Source organism: Coenobita brevimanus, chromosome 96, assembly GCF_032717465.1.
Source record: "Coenobita brevimanus isolate Jiangsu-jjx chromosome 96, ASM3271746v2, whole genome shotgun sequence".
Lineage (NCBI taxonomy): Eukaryota > Metazoa > Arthropoda > Malacostraca > Decapoda > Coenobitidae > Coenobita > Coenobita brevimanus.
The window spans coordinates 21,199,589-21,220,134 of NC_137049.1; the positions used below are offsets into that span (position 1 = coordinate 21,199,589).

Below are 20,546 nucleotides of genomic sequence, written 5' to 3' on the forward strand. Positions count from 1 at the left end.
CTTCCTTTTATTCATCAGTGACCTAAGCTGTACATCTAACCCTATCCACTCATATGCTGATGACTCCACCCTTCACCTTCCCATTCGGTTCTCGCAACGTCCATCTCAGCAGTTACCTCAGCAAACAAGGGATGAGTCTATGGCACGCCTAATGTCTGACTTGGCTCGTATCTCTGACTGGGGTAAAAATAATCTTGTTTTTAATGCATCAAAGACTCAGTTCTTACACCTATCAACCTAACAGAATCTTCCACAGGTGTACCCACTAATGTTTAATAATCCATCCATCCATCATCCAGTCCTACATTGCCCCATGAGGAGCTTAGGAGCCCGGGGTTAGGCAGTTGGTCCCGACATTTGAGATGAGAGTGGCCAGCCTCACTCATCCCTGAGTGGCATTACATGAGCAAGCATCCCCAACTACAATGTTTAATAATATTCAGCTTAATCCTGCATCATCCTTGAACATGCTTGGGGTTTCATTTATGCGGGGCTTGAAAAGATCATATTACATCTCATGCAAAATCTGCTTCCAAGAGATTAAGAGTGCTAAGCTGACTCCATTCCTTCTTTACCCCTGCACAATTGTTGACTATACACGGGTTTTATTTGCCCGTGTAGGGTACAACTCTCGTGTGGGGAGGCTCCCCACATACAGCTCTTCTCAATAGGGTGGAGTCAAAGGCTTTCCGTATTATTAACTCTCCTCCTCTTACTGACTCCCTTCAACCTCTGTCTCTTTGCCGCACTGTTGCCTCTTTATCTCTTTTCTATCGCTACTTTGATGGTCACTGCTCCACTGAACTGTCTGCTTGCATGCATTCCTCCACCTTTATGACGGGCGTGTAGCACCAGTCTAGCAGCAAACTCTCATCCCATTTCTGTCTAACTCTCTAATGCAAGAGTTAACCATTACTTCCAGTACTTCATTTATGCAACGTGTCAACTCTGGAACTGTCTCCCTCTGTCTGTTTTTCCTGCTAGCTATGATCTCCAGTCTTTCAAACACAGTGTGTCCAGGCATCTCAAAATGATCGGATCTTGAATTTGGCTCTCTCTTGTATTTTGTTTTTCTCGTGGAAGGAATGGTTATTGCGGGCTTGGGGCCTTTGGTTCCTTCTTCCTAGCATTTAAAAAAAAAAAAAAAAAAAAAAGAGCTGCCAGAGAGACCGGCTGAGCTGCCTGCACTTTACCCTGCTGATCAGTTGCCCCTTCATCTGTCTGCATTTTTGTTTGACCACATGGAATACTACAGCACAACCAAGGCTCCACCCAAGACCCCTACTACTACCCCTGTCAAACACAGTCATGTGCTGACTAACGTGAGTGAGTGAGTTTTTTGCCATCTCAGAAACAATATTTCTGAGTGGCATTATGTGAGCAGTAAACCCTAACAACCCCTTGGATATCAACCTGCACAGGCTCAATCTGACTGGAGCACGTTAATTATCCGCCAAACCACCAGGCACCATAATTTGGTTATGTGGTTACTATCCTGCATAGTAAATGGTGTCCTGGTGTACAGAAAACCATTTGGCTTGTCACTCAGTGTAGGGTCACCCATAGGCAGAAAAAGAGGAAAGACTGAAGGAAAGAAAGATGGAAGAGGAAGTGCAAAGTCACCCGTAGGCAGAAGGAAGAGGAAAGACTGAAGGAAAGAAAGGCAGAAGAGGAAGGAAGGAAGAGAGGAAAGGGTAGACACCCAAAGCAGCACTACATTGAGTGAGTGGATGGTATATAATATATATATATATAGATATAGATATTTGTGGTTGTTGGTGGCAGTCACCATTTACTCACTTGATATAGTGCTGGTCTCGGGTGCCAGCCCTTTCCTCCGTTCCTTCATTCCATCTATCCTCATCTGTCTTTCCTTCATTCATTCCTCTTCCTTCTGTCTATGCGTGACACAACGTTGGATGACTAGCCAAATGGTTTCATGTACACCAGGCAACCATTTACTACATTGGGAGGTAACCGTATAACCAAATTCTGGGGCATGGTGGTTTAGTGGGCAATTAAGGTGCTCCAGTTGGATTGAACCGGTGCAGGTTTATATCCAAGGGGTGGTTGGGGTTTATTGATCACATAATGCCACTCAGGGATAAGTAAGGCTGATCACTCTCATCATAAATGTCATGTGAGTGAAGCAGCTGGGGGAATGCATAGGCGATGTGCATATGGAACAAGAAATGCGGAAGGGGAAAGGATACTCGAGTTTGGGGAGGCAGTGAACGTGATTGTGTGCAACACACATTTTGGGACAAGAAAGAGTAGGTTGATTATGTACGAGTCTGGGGGAAACAGCAGTCAGATAGATTATTTTCTGGTCAAGAGGGCTGATAGGAGGTTGATGAGGGATGTTAAGGTTATAGAAGCGTGTGCAGCAGCACAAATTATTGATTTGTGACATGGTACTTATAGAACGAGTGATGAAAAAGAGGGTTTTTGTACCTTGGAGGAAAGTATGGAGGCTGGAAAACCAAGCAGTGAAGGATGCCTTCTGTAGTGAGTTGAGGAGAGTGGTGGCTGAGAGAGGAGCTGTTGACAAGGGCATTCATGAACAGTGCAGAGCCCTCAAGAGCAACCTCTTGATAGTTACTGATGCAGTATGTAGCTGGACAAGGGGCACACCAAGACATAGAGTAACTTGGTGGTGGGGTGAGTGTGTGGAAGCTGCAGTTAAGGAGAAAAGAAGGCTTTCTCGGGAATGGAAGAAGGGTGGTAACAAGGAGGAATACTTGGCTGCCAAGCATAGGGCTGGAAGAGAGGTATACGGGGCGAAGTCTGAGCCATAGAGACTTTTACTTGATAACCTGAATCATGTGGAAAGGAAAAAGGTGATATTTAAGGTGGCAAGTCAGGTGAAGAGGGATAATCGGGATATCATGAGTGTGCAGTGTGCGAAGAATGATGAGGGAAGGGTGGTGGTGGGCAGTGGGGATGTTGAAGATGCATGGAGAGAATAGTATTGCCAGTTGTTGAGTGAGGAGTTTGACTGAGACAGGGAAGGTTTGGAGCCAGTGGATCCAGTGTTTGGCCCTTGGCCTTTGATTGATGCTGCTACTGTGAGTGAGGCAATAGGCAGGATGCAGGGGAAGGAAGGAAACAGGTGTATCGGTGTTGACTGCCAAAATGTTGAAAGCCTCAGGAGATGAGGGGTGAGGTTAGTCACTGACCTGATATATATGATTACATATGAGTGTGTTGTCCCAGATAATTGGCTGGGGAGTGTAGTTGTGAATGTGTTCAGGGGGAAGGGTGATGCCCTGGAAAGAGGATATTATGGAGGTATAAAGCTTTTGCACTAGATAATGGAGGTAATGGAGAGAGTTCTAGAAGGTATGATTAGGGAAAGAGTGGATATTGATGAGATGCAGTTTGGGTCTATGCCAGGCAGAGGGACCACTGATGCCATACTTATTGTTCGACAGCGTCAGGAAAAATATATACCGTAGTTTAGAAAAGGGAACTGTACTTTGTTTTTGTTGGTTTGGAGTAGGCCTTCGACAGAATCCCTAGAGAGGTGGTGAAGTGGGTATTGAGAAAGCTTGGGATGGAGGAGTGGCTGGTTAGGGTGATTATGGCCATGTATATGGGTGATCGTGCTCAGAGTGAATGGTGATTTAAGTGATGAGTTTTCTGTGAATGTTGGGGTGCATCAGGGGTCAGTTTTGAGTCCCTTGTTGTTTTTCATGGTACTTGAAACCCTCTCATATGACTTCAGAAATGGACTCCCGTGGTAGATGTTGTATGCTGATGATTTTGTGTTGATTGCAGAGAATGAGAGGGAGGTGGAAGAAGGATTTGGGAAGTGGAGAGATGGTATGGGGCACAGGGGCTTGAGAGTAAATGCAGATAGGGCAAAAGTGATGGTATCTGGGGTTGGTGGTGGTGCTGTTAAGGAAGAGGGAGAATGGCCACATGCAATTTGCCACAAGGGCGTGGGAAGTAATTCCATCTTGTGCAGTGTTTGTGATAGGTGGGTGCACTGGAGATGTGGTGGTGTTAGAGGTGGACTGTGAGATGATGCTGATTTTATGTGGTCGGCGTGCCTGGGAGAGCAGGTGGAGATTGTCAGACGTGAAAGGCTTGAACTTGCTGGTGAGTCTCTTGAGTGTGTGGAGGAGTTTTGTTGTTTGGGAGACATGTTGTTTGCTGCAGGTGGGGCTGGAGCAGGCTCTGTGGCTGGGACGAGGGGTGGTTGGGAGGGGTTTGGGGAGCTGTTGTCTCTCCTGACATTGGGGGGGACTCTCCCTGCATGCTAGGGGATCTTTGTGTGCAGCATGTGTTGGGGTGTGGTATTGTGTGGTAGTGAGACCTGGGGAGTGGGGAGGGGGGGGGGATATTTTCGGGCTCAAGCGTGTGGAAGTGACGATGATTGGGTGGATGTGCAGTGCATCCCTGCATGCAAGGCCTGGGAGGGCTGGTTTTACGATGGAAGAGTTGAGAGGTAGGATGGGACTAGAGTGTATCGGTGTTGTGGTGAGGAGAGGTAGATCGAGATGGTTTGGGCATGTATAGAGGATGGGGGATGGTAATTGGGTGCAGAAAGTGAGAAGCGTTAATATTGGGGGTGGGGTTGCAAGGGGTAGACCTAGAAAGATGTGGGATGAGGTCATTAAGTATGACCTCAAGGTTAAGGAACTGAACAGGGAGCCTGCCATAGATCGATCAGCTTGGAGAGCCACCAGTAGGTGACCAAGGCCAAGGCATGCAAGCATGTTGGAGCCATCAAAAACGAATCAAACGAAACAACCAACTTGCCTAGGCCTGGGCTTCTATGCTCATGGGGCAAAACTGCATTAGATGATGAGTGAATGATTGAATGAATTTTATATATATATATATATATACATAGGTGTATAGGTGGTAGGTGGTGGCAACCATCTTCCACTCACTTGATGTAGTGCTGCCTACTTCTTCCTTAGCCTTTATTTTTATTTTTCTGTGCCTGCCCCCCTCTCTTCCTACTTCTTCCTTAGCCTTTATTTTTATTTTTCTGTGTCTACCCCCCTCTCTTCCTATTTCTTCCATCTTTCCTGTCACTTGTTATTGCTTTTCTTTCCTTTACAGGTGGCTTTACATTGAGTAACAAGCCAAATGGTTTCCTGTAAGCCAAGAAACCATTAACGCTAGGTGGTAACCATATAACCATACGTGCTCCCTACGTGTCAGCAAGTGGGTTGGTGGAGGGTTAGTGCCCCTCCCCGTAAAACAAATAACTCAAAGTCAAATGGCCACCTCTTACGGGATTATGGTGTCTGGCAATAGATAGATATACACTATATCCATCCATCCATCCATCATCCAATCCTACATTGCCCCATGAGGAGCGTAGGAGCTCAGGGCTAGGCAGTTGGTCCTGACATTTAAGATGAGAGTGACCAGCCTCGCTCATCCCTGATTGGCATTACATGATATATATATATATATATATATATATATATATATATATATATATATATATATCAATCAATCAATCATTTCCTGTGGCACCCCACGGGATGCATAGGGTCTCAATGAACTCTCTCCACCAATATTTGTCTCTTGCCATCTCCTTCAGGTCCCACCAACACTCCTCTCCTGCTTCTTTTTTCATTGTCCTCAACCAGGTTTCCCTCGGCCTGCCTCTACCTCTTCCTCTAGCAATCCACTCTGGCACATCCTGTATTAAACAACCTTCTTTTCTGTATATGTGCCCCAGCCACTTCCAGCGAGACAGTCTCACATATTCATTAACTGGTTCCACTCTCGTAATATCCCATACTCTTTCATTTGTAACTCTGTCTTGCCACTTTACCCCAAGAATCCTTCTCAGTATTTTATTCTCAAATCCTAATACTTTCTGATCTGTTGCAATTGTACTGTACCAGGACTCATGCCCGTAAATTAAAATGGGTCTAACCATGGACTTGTAATTTTCACTTTAGTATGTACCGAAAGCATATTATTATTCCAAACAGATTTCAACATTCTAACAGCTCGCCAAGCCTGTCTAATCCTCACCTCAATTTCATTGTTTAATGATCCATTAGATGATACAATCGTTCCCAGATATTTAAAGTTTTCTACATTCTTCACCACATTATTCCCAATTACACAATCGATTTGGTTCTCCGCGTTCATATTAATAATTTCAGTCTTTCCACAATTTATTACCAATCCCACTTTTTCTCCTTCCTCCACCAGACAATCGAGCACCCTCTGCATCTCGTAAATACTTCCGCAAATCAGTACAATATCATCAGCATAGTCCAAATCCATCAGCTTCTTATTTTCTTTCCAGTTAATTCCTGCACCTGTTCTCCTTACAACCTTTTTCATAACATAATCCATAACCAAAACAAACAACAATGGCGAAAGAACTCCTCCTTGAATCACTCCTGACCTAACTTGAAATGGATCACTCAAAGAACCACCCACCATTACCTTACAAAAAGTACCTTCATGCAGGCTTCTGACAATATTTACAAACTTTTCTGGTATACCATAGAATCTCATAATTTTCAACATAGCTCCACGTGAAACACTATCAAACGCCTTTTCAAAATCCACAAAACACATGTTAAGTGGCATTTTCATCTCATTAGCTTGTTGCATTAGATGCCTTACAATAAAAATCTGATCATTACAACCTCGACCCTTTCTAAATCCCGCTTGTTCTTCTCTTAAAATTTTATCAATTACTGGCTCTATTCTGTTCAACAAGATTTTGGAAAAGACTTTTGCAACTACAGGTGTCAAAGTTATCCCCCTCCAGTTGCCACACACACTTAAATCTCCCTTTTTTGGTATTTTTATAATCACTCCATTTTTCCATTCTTCTGGAATTCCACCATTATCCCAAGCTACATTAAAAAGTTTCAAAAGTGCATTCATCAACTCGTCATTTTCCACCTTAAGCATTTCAGGGAATATTCCATCCTCACCTGGAGCCTTAAAATTCTTTAACTCCTTTATAGATTTCGCTGCCTCTTCCAAAGTTATATCCCCTGTTTCTATCTGCAAATCTCTCTCGGCTGGCAAAATGTCCTCTTCAGCTGGGATTGGTCTATTTAGAACAGATTCAAAGTGCTCTTTCCATCTTCCTTTTATATCCAAATCTTTAGTCATCAAATTACCATTTCTATCTCGTACAGGTATTTCCTTCCTTCTCTTTTCAGTCCCAGTTAACTCCTTTATGGCCTGATACGCTGCTCTTGTGCTCTGACCGTCATTTTTACTTAATTTAATTTCTGTCTCTGTCGCCTTTTCATCATATAGTCTCCTCTTATCACGTCTAACGAGTCTTTTTACTTCAGAATGTAAACGCCAATACTTTGCTCTAAGTACTTCAACTACCTGGCCATCAACATGTTGTCCTTCACTTCTTAACTTAGCCTCTTTTCTTTTCTGAATTACATTCCATGTTTCATCTGACATCCACTTTTTCCTTCTCGCTTTTCCCTTTTTCTTAATAGTAACCTTAGCACTCTCATGCAAAACCTCTTTTACCCCACATTTGATTAATATCATTGTCTTCAGATTCCATCAAAGTCTGCAGGACTAGAAACTTGTTTCTACATTCGCACCGAAACTTTTCCCTCGTGCTCTCATCACTTCTCAGCTCATCAAAATCATAATTATTACCTCCTGTACAATTACCATTAACGTTTCTCTTAAGTTTTATTTTAATCTTTGACACAACAAGTTGATGATCACTGCCTATATCTGCCCCCCTCCTTACGCAAACATCTTGCAAATAACTCCTATGCCTTCTGCTAATTGCAATGTGGTCAGTCTGGTTACAGTATTTACCACATGGTGAAATCCAAGTAGTCGTATGTATTTTTCTATGCTCAAAGATAGTTCCACCAATTATAAGGTCATTTGCCAAACAAAAGCTTGCAAGCCGCACCCCATTTTCGTTTCTTATACCAACACCCTCCTTACCCATACAATCTTCAAAGCCATCCCTACTACTGCCAACAATCGCATTAAAATCACCAGTGCAAACTAACACATCATGTCTTGCCACTCTATTCACTACATCCTGCAGCTTCTCATAAAAGTCATCCTTCATTTCATCAGCAGTCTCATTTGTCGGAGTGTACCCTACAACCATACTGATATTACCATGGTCAGATTTTAAGCGAGTATAAAGCAAGCACTCATTAATTGATTCAAACTCACATAGTGCCTTGCAAGCATCTCTACTCAGCAGTAAGCCTACTCCTTGGTAATGATTTCCATCACTCCTACCAGAAACCACCATAGTAATACCATCTTCCAAATTCATTTTATCAACTCCAAGCAACCTCGTTTCTGTCAGAGCACAAATATCCATCTTGTATTCCTTGAACATTGAAATAAGTTCTTCCATTTTACCAGCCTGATTGAGAGTTCGAACATTCCAGTTTCCTATTCTTAAGGTTCTTTTTAGATTTATGAACTTATTTTTACACCGTGGGATTCTTAGCACCCCCTGCCCACTTAAGGGCTGCACGGAACTGAGGGCCATTGCTTCGTCACCAGAGTTCATCAAGATTTCTTAAGCAGTAAAATATTTTACCCTGGAGCCAATGCCAGTGACTCGCAGGAACCAGACAGTGGAGAGAGGAAATTAACTAAATGATAGTAAAATGCACAGGGTTTGGACAGACAAAGTACAAGGGAAAGAAAGAGAGCAAAAAGAATGTAGATAAAAGTGTCCCTTTTAGTCGCCTATTACGACAAGCAGGGAGTACTGGGGAAGTATTCTATCCCCCCTTCCCCTATATATATATATATATATATGAACTCATGTATTCACCCTTGATGTTAGTAACACTGTGGTCATATACTACCATTCACTATTTTTTCATTTCTCCTTTTAACTCCTCCATCCCTCCCCTCACTACTATATCTTCCCTTTTCTGCACTTGCTTTCTTCCATCCTGTGACAGGACCAATACCCTCTGCGAGTGGTGGTGACAGAGGTGCCATGCAAGAAACGTAGCAGTGGCAGCAGTGGTGGTGGTGGAGGGGGCAGCAACAGCGGAGGGTGTGGGTCTGAGGAGAAGAAGGAGACCAAAAGCTACTCAGATTACCTAGAAGCTCTTAGAGATTTACAGACTGCGTGGATTGGTAAATTAGGTAAGTGAAGTTGGGCCTGTGATCCTTGAAGCAGTTAAATGCTGTTCAGTTTACCTAGAAGCATTCAGAGATTTACAGAATGCATATTTGGTAAATTAGGTAAGAGTGGTCCAGCCCCTATGCTCAAAAGGAGATAAAATTCTATTCGGATTACCTAGAGTATTTAAGAGATTTGCAGACTGCATGGATTGACAAGTTGGGGGTAACTGCAGTCTGTCCCATACACCCAGAAGAGGGTAAAATTTGCTTGTCTGGCTAATACTGTAGTTTAGCCGTTGCTGTCATTAAAGCTTATTAAGAGTTTAAATATTTAAAAAGAAAATGCATGTTTTAAGGATTCTTCCCCCCCATGGTAGTAATATTGTAGAGGTATAAAAAGTGTACGACCTGGTAAGCTGTGTGCAGAATACAGTATCATGTGATACATGTCTTTGTTGCCACGTGCCAAATCCCAGTATCATTGGGTGTAACTGCAACCTCTAAGCATTTGTAATGCCATGTGTTACTGCTTTATCTCACCACTTCGTCCCCTCCACCCCCTTTCTTTTCACTGTGACCATTGATATTATTCCCTCATCAGCATTACATCTGGAGACACTGATACTTTTATTAATATTTTGCTCATATGCCCAGTCCACCTCAATGCATTCTTCATAGCCACACCTATTTAGTGTTCCTTTACCTCAGTTTCTGTACATACATATTAATTTTTCAACTCTTATCTGCAGGTATCTCCACATATAATCTTCAAGTAACTCCTCTCTGGTGGCCTCACTTGTAACTCTTGTCCACCTAAGAGTGAGACACTAGAAGATTACTTTTATTAGTAAGGTAGATTTATACTATACATGTTTAGACAATAAAAAGGACAGTAGGAAGCAAAATAATAATCTTCGTAGCAGGGTGTTTGGTGTGCCACAGTATTGTTGGGGCTCTGTATTGTTGGGGCTGTGTAAAAGGAGTGAATCATAGATCAGTTCATCATAAAAGTCAATACATTTTGATACTGAGAGCATATTTTTCATGGGATGTTGTTGATATATAGCAAGTAAAAGAGTTGAGTTGCAGTCAAAAGAATAGGAACTAGATTCACATGTATATAACACCAGCCGTGGCTCAGTGGGTTAGGGTGCCCTGACCGAAGGGTCAGAGATTCAAGTCCACCCAAGGGTCATTGGTAGACATCAGGAAGGGCATCCGGTCATAAAGTGCTGCACGCTTCAGAACCCAAGTCCTCTACCCAGGGGCAGCGCCTTAGCCCTTATTGAAAAATGGACACATGGCATAAAAGCCAGGGGTGTGGAGTTGGAGTTGGAGTCAGAAGTCAAGGAGTCAGATACTTTTGGCTGGAGTCGGAGTCGGTAAAATTATCTCTGAGTCCAACTCCTTTACATGATCAGTTCTCGTGTAAAGTACTTCGGTGCATTGCTAGGCCAATTGCGCCACTTTGTGGGAAATTCCCACAAATTTGTGGGAGAAATTAGCTTTTGTGGGAGCTCTTGTGGGAGGACATTTCAAGCAAGCATTTGTGGGATATTTTTGTGAGAACAATTATTTAATGTGAATTTACTATATTATATACACTAATAATAGGGATGAAGTAAACTTTAAAATATGTAAGTAATGCAGTATGCCTACTACTGTACTGCAGAAGAGGGGGTGGGGGAGGGGGGGCGGAGTCGGAGTTGGAGTTGCAACCTTAAAATTTCCTGGAGTCGGAGTCAGAATTTTTTAAATCCGATTCCACACCCCTGCATAAAAAAAAAAAAAAAATAAAAATAATAATAATAATAAATAAATAAATAAATACCACCATATATCTGGCATGTATGTGGCTTTTTATTCACCCCTATTCCCCGTTTTGCTTCTAGCTGTATTTATTGTCTTTTCTTAACTCATTTCGGTTTGCTCCACCCCCATTTCCATATTGCAGACAGTGAAACAGGAGAACAGCTACATAAGGAGGTTATGTCAGCCCATCCTGACCATTTGGCTGCCCAGCTTGCCCGCCTCCAAGCATTAGATTCTGCAACAGTAAGTGGTGCTGCTGCTGCACAGAACCGGGCAGCAGTTATAGCAGCAGCTGGGAAGATTGTTGCAGCAATAGACATGGCTCCACTGCTAGCATTTTATGGCACCAAAAATGATACCAGGCCAGATGCACCTAAGATCAAGACTCAGGTAGGTGGTTGGGCCAGTAATGGTGGTTTGTAATTAAGTGGTTTGTTGTTGATGGATAGTCTCATGAACAGCTGTGACTGAGCAGATCCAAAGCATAGCACTACTTTGGTTGGTAACCATATAACCAAATTATGGCATCTGGTGGTTTAGTGGGTAATTAAGGCATTCCAGTTGGATTGAGCCCGGGTAGGTTTATATCCATGGGATGGTTGGAGTTTATTGCTCATGTAATGGCACTCAGGGATGAGTGTGGCTGGTCATTCAATCTTAAGTCAGAACCAACTTGCATAACCTTTCTTCTCATGGGGCAACACAGGAGTAGATGATGATGATGATGTATATTATTATCCAGCCATCCATCACCTAATCCAGTGTTGCCTCATGAGGAGCATAGGAGCCTGACGCTAGGCAAATTCGTCCTGACATTTAACCCTCTCATAAACGAGGGCTTGGTAAAAAATCCAACCGCTTGCACTTATTTGATGCTGTATGCGTCCAAGTGAAATCCAACCACTCGCACCTTTTTTTACGCAGGTTGTGTCCAACGATATAGGGTGCGGTATTGTTTTGCCACGATTTTCGTTTGCGTCATTCAACTTTCTCCCCTGTCCTTATTTATACCTGTATTGTTATGAAATTGCTGCTTGTTATAATTGAATAAATTATCTTCCTAATGAACGAAAGAAAAGAGAAAATAAATTACCATATTTTATCGTTCACTCATTTATTGAATGCTGATTTCCCATAGATATATAAAAATTTTGTCAGTGCATATTGAAAGTTGTAGAGCTTTCAGCAAACATTGACAAAATGTTTATATGTATCTAAAAATTCGGCACTGAATGAATGAGTGAACAAAAAAATATGGTAATTCATTTTTTTCTTTTTTCTTCTTTCATTAGGAGGACCATTATTCACATTTACTACTAGTAGTAATTTCATAACAATACAGTGACAAAGAAGGGCAGGGGAATGAAATGATTGGAAACATTTTACGATGTTGAGCCAGCCGCTACTAGAGCGGCCAGGTATGGTCAAAGACCGAAGATATTTCTGTTCTTTAAGCCACAAAAATAATTCTAATGGAGCTAGAATTGTCATTTTTTTATTATAATCACCGCAAATAAATGCTCCACAACTTTCTCTAAACGAGCATTGACGAAATGTGTATACCTGTATATCATAGAGAAATCAGTGTTGAATGAATGAGTGAACAATGAAATATGGAAATTTATTTTCTCTTTTTCTTGTTTTTTCATTCATTAGGAAGATCATTTATTCATTTATAACATGCAGCACTTTCAAAACAATATTGTTATAAAAAAGGGCGGGGGAGAAAGTTGAATGGAAACATTTTCCGATGTTCCGCACATTGCTGATTGAGGGGTGTGTGGCACGTAAGGTCTGGGCCAGCCTGTGGAGGTCATGCAGTACTCGGAAGCGGTTGGACGAAGGTTGCATCGCAAGAGTTCAAGAGGGTTCAGTTAAGAGTGATCAGCATCACTCATCCCTGAGTGGCATTACGTAAGCAATAAACCCCAACCATCACTCGGATATAATGCTGCACCTGTTCAATCCAATTGGATTGCCTTAATTACCCACTAAACCACCAGGTGCAATAATTTGGTTAAATGGCTACCACCCAGCCTAGTAAATGGTTTCCTTGTGTACAAGAAATTATTTGGCTTGTCACTCAGCGTAGAGTCACCTGTATATAGAAGGAAGAGGAAAGAATGAAGAAAAGAAATACAAAAGAGGAAGGAAGAAAAGAAGAAGGAAGAGAGGAAAGGGAAGGCATCCGAGAGCAGCACTACATTGAGTGAGTGGATGGTGAGCACTCCCACCTACCACTTATCATCATCATAATCATCATCCAGACCTCCCTTCTCACTGTGTTGTTATTACCATATTAATGTTATTATTATTTATTAGTTTTTGCAGAATACAGTTCCTTCTTTCTGAAGAGTTCTGTTAGTATGGAAGGATTGACAGTGCCACTAAATCAAGGTACAGTAGTTGTTGTTGATCAAGCGTGGTCTGTCAGACCGAGCAGCCTCATCAACCACTGGCAAGTGACTGCCTCTGCAGGGCCGTCCTGTATAGTTAACTGATGTTCCCTTGCAATTGACAGCGCCTCGCTGTTACGAGATGTTGGGAGGAGTGTGTAGGTATGGTTCCTGGATGGACACCTCATTTGCATTGCTCTGTTCACTTAGGAGGGGCACCGTAGCAGGCTTCACATCACCCGTTTATCTAGTTACGTGAATATGATTACCATCCAGCATTGTAAATGGTTTCATGGGTTACAGGAAACCATTCAGCTTGTCACTCAATGAGACCCACATGAAATGGAAATAAGACTAATAAAAAATGGCAGCAAAGAAAGGGAGAAATAGGAAGAGAGGAGGGTAGACACAGAGACTGGCTGATAAAGTTAAAGGATGTAGTAGACAGCACTGCTTCAAGTGTGTGGATGATGGTCGCTGTCTCCTACCACCAAAGTAAAGTAGTAAATGCAAAAGTTAACTTAACTGTAAAATTAGATTAAGATTCCAGTCATTAATTTCAGTCTTCTGGATATTCCACTTTCTGGAAAGCTGGATTAAGCATTGCGTACCCGTACAAATTCCCATTGACTCCTCACCTGCACACTAAAATTTCTTCCTCCAGATGGACAAGCAACGCAACATCCTGTTGGAGGCAATGGCTCGGCAAGGTTCTGCCCAGTGTGCGGACCTTCTGGCTCTTACACCAGCTGAGCACACCCCTGAAGCACTCCAACAGATTGACAACATAGCTTCAGATATCATGAAGTTTGTGGAGCCTTCAGATTCTAAGGTGAGGTTTGTGGGAGAGGGTTTGGCCTCAGTGTTATGTAGACTGAAGAAGTTTAAGCAGGAGAGAAAGTAAATGGTGATGATTCCTTCAGGGAACTAAGAGCTCTGGGACTTAAGAGTAGCTTGCCTGTACACGGTAGGTGGTAGCACAGACAGGTTTGGATTGAAGCCATTGTGTTGTTGGTTTTCAGTACTATAAGAGCTGCTGTGTGTATGAGTTATTCTTCTGAAACACTGGTAGGAGATTCTTAATCCCCTCAGTTTTAACTTTCAGTCTCCTTGCTTCCATTCCATCCCTCCACCTTTTGAATTTCTGTCTTGTGTCATTCATGTCTTCAGCAGTCAGAACCAGATCATCAGCATGTAAAAGCTCCCACAGTAGCCAACTTCTGAATTTTTCTGACGGTGCCTTGGTTACCAGGATAAACAGCGTTGAATTCAACACATCCTTGATGCACAGCATTGCTGACTGAGAATTCTTTATTTGACTTCACACCATCTCGCATATGTAGTTGCCCTTTTGTACAGCTTCATCAACAACTCAACAATTGATTGGGTTATGTACAAAGCACAGGACAGTTACAGATTGTCCCCTCATTGCTTATTTTATTATTTATGCCGGTCATGTGTATCTCTTTTGGTGCCTCCATAATTTTTCTGTCAGAGGGAAATTAGAATTTTTATTCCTACAATGCCCTTTATTGATTGCTAGATTCTCAACTACTTAAGAGATTTTCATCTGTATTCTGTATAAAGGATTGGAATCTATTTCTTCAGTTGTGAAGTGCTAGCTAAACTTTTGTGATAGTGCTTGTTTTTTTATAAACAGGCAGATATGGTAAGAATAATAATGGTAACACCCAATCCCATGTTACTTTCTAGACAGGTGTTGGGGAACAGGGGTAACCTACCCTAAGTGAGATAACTAAAAATTTGGGGGTTAATGCGTGCTGTATGAGGGGTAGTTTGTGCGGTATATTACTGATTTTTCACATAAATGATGGAAGTTTAATAAGATGTAAAACCATGTATCATGATACAATATTTGTTGCTTAGGTGCCATACTACTGTATTGAGATGTATACACAGACTTGGCTTTTTAATTTTTATTTATTTATTTATTTATTTTTTAAGTCTGGGGGCTGTTTCATCATCATCATGATCATCATGCGGACCTCCTTTCCCACCCTAGGGCAGGGTGAGGAGCAGCAACATCCAGACAGCCTAAGTTTGCCCAGTTCAATGGGTCATGCTTCCATTCACTCATTATCCAAGCCCACAGAATCCTGGCTCCATCAGATAGGCCAAAAAAAACTTTCACCACATTCTGTAGCTTCACACATTCCTATCTGATAGTCAGTCCGAATGCTGTCACGTTAAAAAGGGTTGCCAAATCCCCGGTTATGTGTTTCACTGCACAAAATTCATCTAGCCAGGTCGATCTCTTTGTCAGTCCCTTAGTCTCACCAACTTCCATACCTCTCTTCTTCACACACTCATCCACCATATCCCTCCACCTTCTTGACCTACCTCGTCTCCTCCCTCCTTCAAATTCTCTCAGATATACCTTTTTCACCACTCTGTTGTCATCCATTCTCTCCACATGACCAAACCATTTCAGTACGCTCTCTTTGATTCTGGTGTCCACAGACTTCCTCGCTCCGCATCTTTCACAAATCACATTATTTTGTATCCCATCTGCTCACTGTACTCCACATACATTTCTCAGCAGTCCCATCTCCACTGCTTTTATTCTTGACTTTTTGTTTCCATGTCACCATAGTTTCACATTTTACTCAAATAAATTTTGGGGTAATACTGTACCTTAAAAAGTTCCCTGACCCTTGCCCTAGGAAGTGTAGGAGCCCAAGGCTTGACTACCATAATACAGTAAATATTATAAGTACAGTACAATATTTTCATACTTGGTCCTGCTTAACAGAAACCCTTCCATTATCATACAAAGTACAGTATGTTCGTTGAGAACTTAGTGACCGTATACCATACTCATTAATGCAGTAAAAAACAGATATATGATACAGTTGACAGTATTATAACCTTTCTTTACTGTGAAACAGGATCAAGATTAAATAGAGTTGTACCATAAGAGTTTAATTATTCCCATAAAATTTTCTTTAGTGATTTTTGGCACAGGAGACCTTAATCATGGATTTTATTATGACAGGTGTGTGGATTCTTTGTTAACTACTACCGGGTACGCAGCTTGGATGGTCTGGCAGTACGACTCTTGGCCCGGCAATGTGAGGAGAAGTGGACGCGTGACAATGAGGCAAAATTAACGGAGGCATATTCTAGACTGGGATGGGTTCATGCCTCCTCCCTCATTGCCACCACTCACCCGCTAAGATTCCCTCCTGGCTACGCTCCATTCTAGTTCACCACGTTTCAATAGTTTGTCCCTGGGGGTTGCTGGTCTTGAACAGTCATTGTAGTTTCATTTACACTTGGAAGTCCATCTGTTGGGTGCCAATTTAATGTACTGACTGATACTCGTGTTTATCAGGCATTCTCAACATAGTCTGTGATTATCACCTTGGACTAGATTTAAGGTGTTGTGAATGTACAACATGAGATACCTGTACTTGTGACTCCCAGTGCCATCCTTGACTGCTGTCTGAGCCACCTCCAACATCCTAAGGTTTCCATTGCTCATAGCAGGTGTTATGCAACTCCCAGTGCCATCTGTGACTGCCATCTATGCCTCCTGTTGACACCCTAAGGCATCAGATTTGCTCACTGCCTCAGCCTCCTTCAGTATTCCTGCCCCAAACACAGTATGTGTCATAGTCTTGTTGGTTTAAGGAGCTTTACATCCTCCTCACCAGTTTATTTTTCCTGTTGAACTGTAATGCCCTCTTGTATGTTACTGGTGCAGACTATGTCAATATTAAAAAGATAGGAGAAACATGCAAGAGAATTTTAAACTGTAATATGCAAAATGAATTCCCAAGGAAAAAGTGCTTTGAAGTCTTCTGTGCCAACAGGAATATGGCCGTATGTTGACTTCAGCACTGCATCCCCAGTCAGACTTTATTGTTAGAATTAGTGATGTTACAATGCAAGAAGTGATGCTATTGCATTCATATAGATCAAATGACTTAGAACAGCTCAATATAGCAATTTACAGGTAACTTATGAACACCAAAGAAAGAAATATGTATATATTATATACAGTATAAGGAGTGAAAATGAGCTCACAACTCACATGGCAGATTATCAGTTGGAATATAGTGAAATACAGTATAAGAGATCAGTGGGTGATCACCTTAAAGGGAAGAAGCACAAGAACTGACTTACCGTATTGTTGGTGACATTTGTATTGTACTGCATTCTCGATATGCAGATTGTGTGGAGTATGGCAGTGACGTTTATACTGAAAATCTGGTGAATGTTTCACTTCTTGGAGCTGCTGTGCAGTTAGTTTTATCTTTCATCTGTGGAATTCAATGAGTTAGTGTTTAATTTTTTTTAGTATTCTAGCACATTTTTGGTTTGCAGGGCCTGTGTTGTGCAGTCAGCCAGAAAACATCAGTGTTTTTCAGCAGTCACTTGTATTTCAATGAACTTGTAAGAGGTTTGAGGAATCTGTGTTCATGTGTCACTTTTTTTTTTCCAGTTGTTGATATGCTTTTTTTTAATATTATTATTTTTTTTATATAAATAAATTTAGGCACAAGGTAGCAGCAGCCCTGGTTTTAGAGCCTCAACCTTATCCCCTTTAATGTGGGGATGTCTTTTCTGTAGGTTATTGTTGATGCTACCAGACAATATTGTTAAGCTTAGGAGAGCCCCTTATTAGGAAGAGATTGTTAAGACCATACCTGCCACTTCTAGTTCAAAATCTTCCCTGTGCTGAATAATATTATGTGGCGATGGCAAGACTAAGATTTAAAGCGGGCGTACTCTGGAGTAGAATGCTTGTGCCTAGTATTATGTGTTGTTGTCTTTTTATTATTATTTATTTTCAATTTTTTCAGTAACAGTAAACCAGAGGTAGCAACAGAAGAGATTCTTATGATTACATGAACCACAAAGTGATTATCATTCTGAAAAACTCTAAAACCAGGAAGCATTTATTTTTGGCCTTCATTTTAGATCCTGAGTTATGCATTGGCTGCTGTGCAACTCACTAGATTCTTCCGTTATTCTGTCCTCTACTGTTTATTTATTGTTTTGAGTTATTATTTGCATGTTTTAAGTGAGATGTTGTGAGGAACATTTCCTAGTGCAGTATAGTGCATCCTCATTTGTTACCAGACACTTTATTTTATTTTTCCTTAGGTTACTCAGTTCCTCAGCATTCCACCAGGACTGTGAGTATTAGTATTGTGGATGTTGTTTGTTTTAATGTTACTTTTTTAATATGTAACTGATCATCCTGCTGATAGTCCTCATAGAGTATTTATGAACACTCTTTGTGGTCACACTGTGGGAACATAAAACCACTTTGTGATAGTTGGCATATTAGTTGGGGTGATATTTACAGTATATCACCCCACAAATTTAGCAGTATGAGATTTCAAGCACTTTATCCAAAGAAAGATCCGATAAAATATGGTATTATGGTTATGAAGTTTCTGTCAAGACTTATAGCACTTTCATATGCAAATTACAGTTAAGTTTACCAGACAGGGAATTATCAAAAGTACAGTATATATAATCTAGGCCATGTAAGTAGACGTTGGATGTATATACGAAATGCAAAGGATGACTTTTTATTCTGTTATGCTCATCTATGTTCTGTTAAAGAATGGGTTGAAAGTTTCTTAGTAAAGTACAGCATTTCTCATCTTACCAATCAGGCTTCTGTTCAACATGGAAAGAAGTTAATCTTATTCCTGTAATATACTCTGCTGATTCAATTTGAATATTCATTTTTGAGGAACCTAATTCCTATATAGGGTTCTTTGCTTCTCTAGGTTAATCTACGTCTTCTTTAGTCGGGAATATGAGTAAGGATGATGATGATGGTGATGGAGTGGTGGAGTGATGAAAAAGGTATATATATGCAAGAGTTTGAAAGTAGGAGGAGGCATGGAAGAGTAAAATAGATGAATGAGTATGGCAAATGAATTTATGAGGTGCTGTAGTCAGGTATGGAAGATGAGAGAGTGGAAGAACTGGAGAAGGATGAGAATGAATAGATGAAGTATGTGTGGAGACGCATATTGTATTGCATCGAATCATTTGTGTTGTACATCCCTGTTTGATAGACAGTATAATTATGCTGTCCCACAGGTATTTGCAAAGTGCATCAGATTAAGAAAATCCATCCCTCCATTATCCAGTCCTGTATTCCCCAGTCAGAAGCACAGGGGCTTAGGTCTAAAGTACTTATTCCAGACATTTAAGGCGAGAGGACCAGTCGCTTTTCCCCTGCACTGTGTTATGTGAGGAATAACCATCTTGTGGACTTGAAACCTTATGGGGCACATTCTGCTGGAGTGTGTAACCCAAATAGATCAGCAGGCATCCATCTGTAGTATATTGCTTTGGGGGCAGCAAGAAATAATTTAGCTTGATTTGTGTCGTCGCTTAAAAATAAGCGCTTCAAAAGGGGGGGTGGGGTGGAATGTGTGGGTGAGTACAGTATTGCTTATGAGGTACGTCCAAGATGTTAAGACTGGAATGAATGTGCAGTTCATATGTGAGAAAGTTAGATATTATTGCCATTTATGGTCCTGGAAAAACCATATAAATATGGTTAATTGGGAGGGGTAATGGAAGGCTTTGCATATTAGTCATTTATGATGGTGAAGCTTATATAAGAGTAGATGGATGTCTGAGTTGTTCAGTGTTGGAGTGAGACAAGGGAATGTCACAGTGATATGGTTGTTCACTGTATACATGCTGTAGATGGTGCCATGAAAGAGTAAAAATATCCATCCATCCATCCATCATCCAATCCTACATTGCCCCATGATCCGTAGGAGCCCAGGGCTAAGCAGTTGGTCCCAACATTTAAGATGAGAGTGACCAGCCTCACTCATCCCTGAGTGGCATTACATGAGCAATCAACCCAACCACCCCTTGGATATATACCTTCACTGGCTCAATCCAATTGGAGCGTAATAATTACTCACTTGACCACCAAGCGCCAAAATTTGGTTATATGGTTACCACCCAGCGCAGTAAATGGTTTCCTGGTGTACAGGAAACCGTTTGGCTTGTCACTCAGTGTAGAGTCACCCACAGGCAGAAGGAAGAGGAAAGAATGAAGGAAAGAAAAACAGAAGAGGGAGTGTAAAGTCACCTGTAGGCAGAAAGAGATATCAAAAGGAAAGTGATGCAAGGGATGAATAGTTAATGATGGACAGTGTAAAATAGGTCCAGATGATACTGTGGTGCTTGGGAATAGTGATCATGATCTTTGCAGTGTAGTTCAGAATT

General features: G+C 41.5%; 1 protein-coding gene across 1 annotated transcript in view; it reads left to right on the forward strand.

Moving 5' to 3' along the window:
- TppII (Tripeptidyl-peptidase II) overlaps positions 1–19,006 on the forward strand; it is a 60,286-nt gene extending 41,280 nt beyond the window's left edge. Inside the window, exons 22-25 of the mRNA XM_080283153.1 lie at positions 8,928–9,117; positions 11,051–11,298; positions 13,969–14,136; positions 16,321–19,006. Of these exons, the coding sequence (XP_080139279.1) occupies positions 8,928–9,117; positions 11,051–11,298; positions 13,969–14,136; positions 16,321–16,530 (816 nt within the window). The 3' untranslated portion in view covers positions 16,531–19,006. The remainder of the gene's footprint in view (positions 1–8,927; positions 9,118–11,050; positions 11,299–13,968; positions 14,137–16,320) is intronic.
- The last annotated feature ends 1,540 nt before the right edge of the window (positions 19,007–20,546 follow it).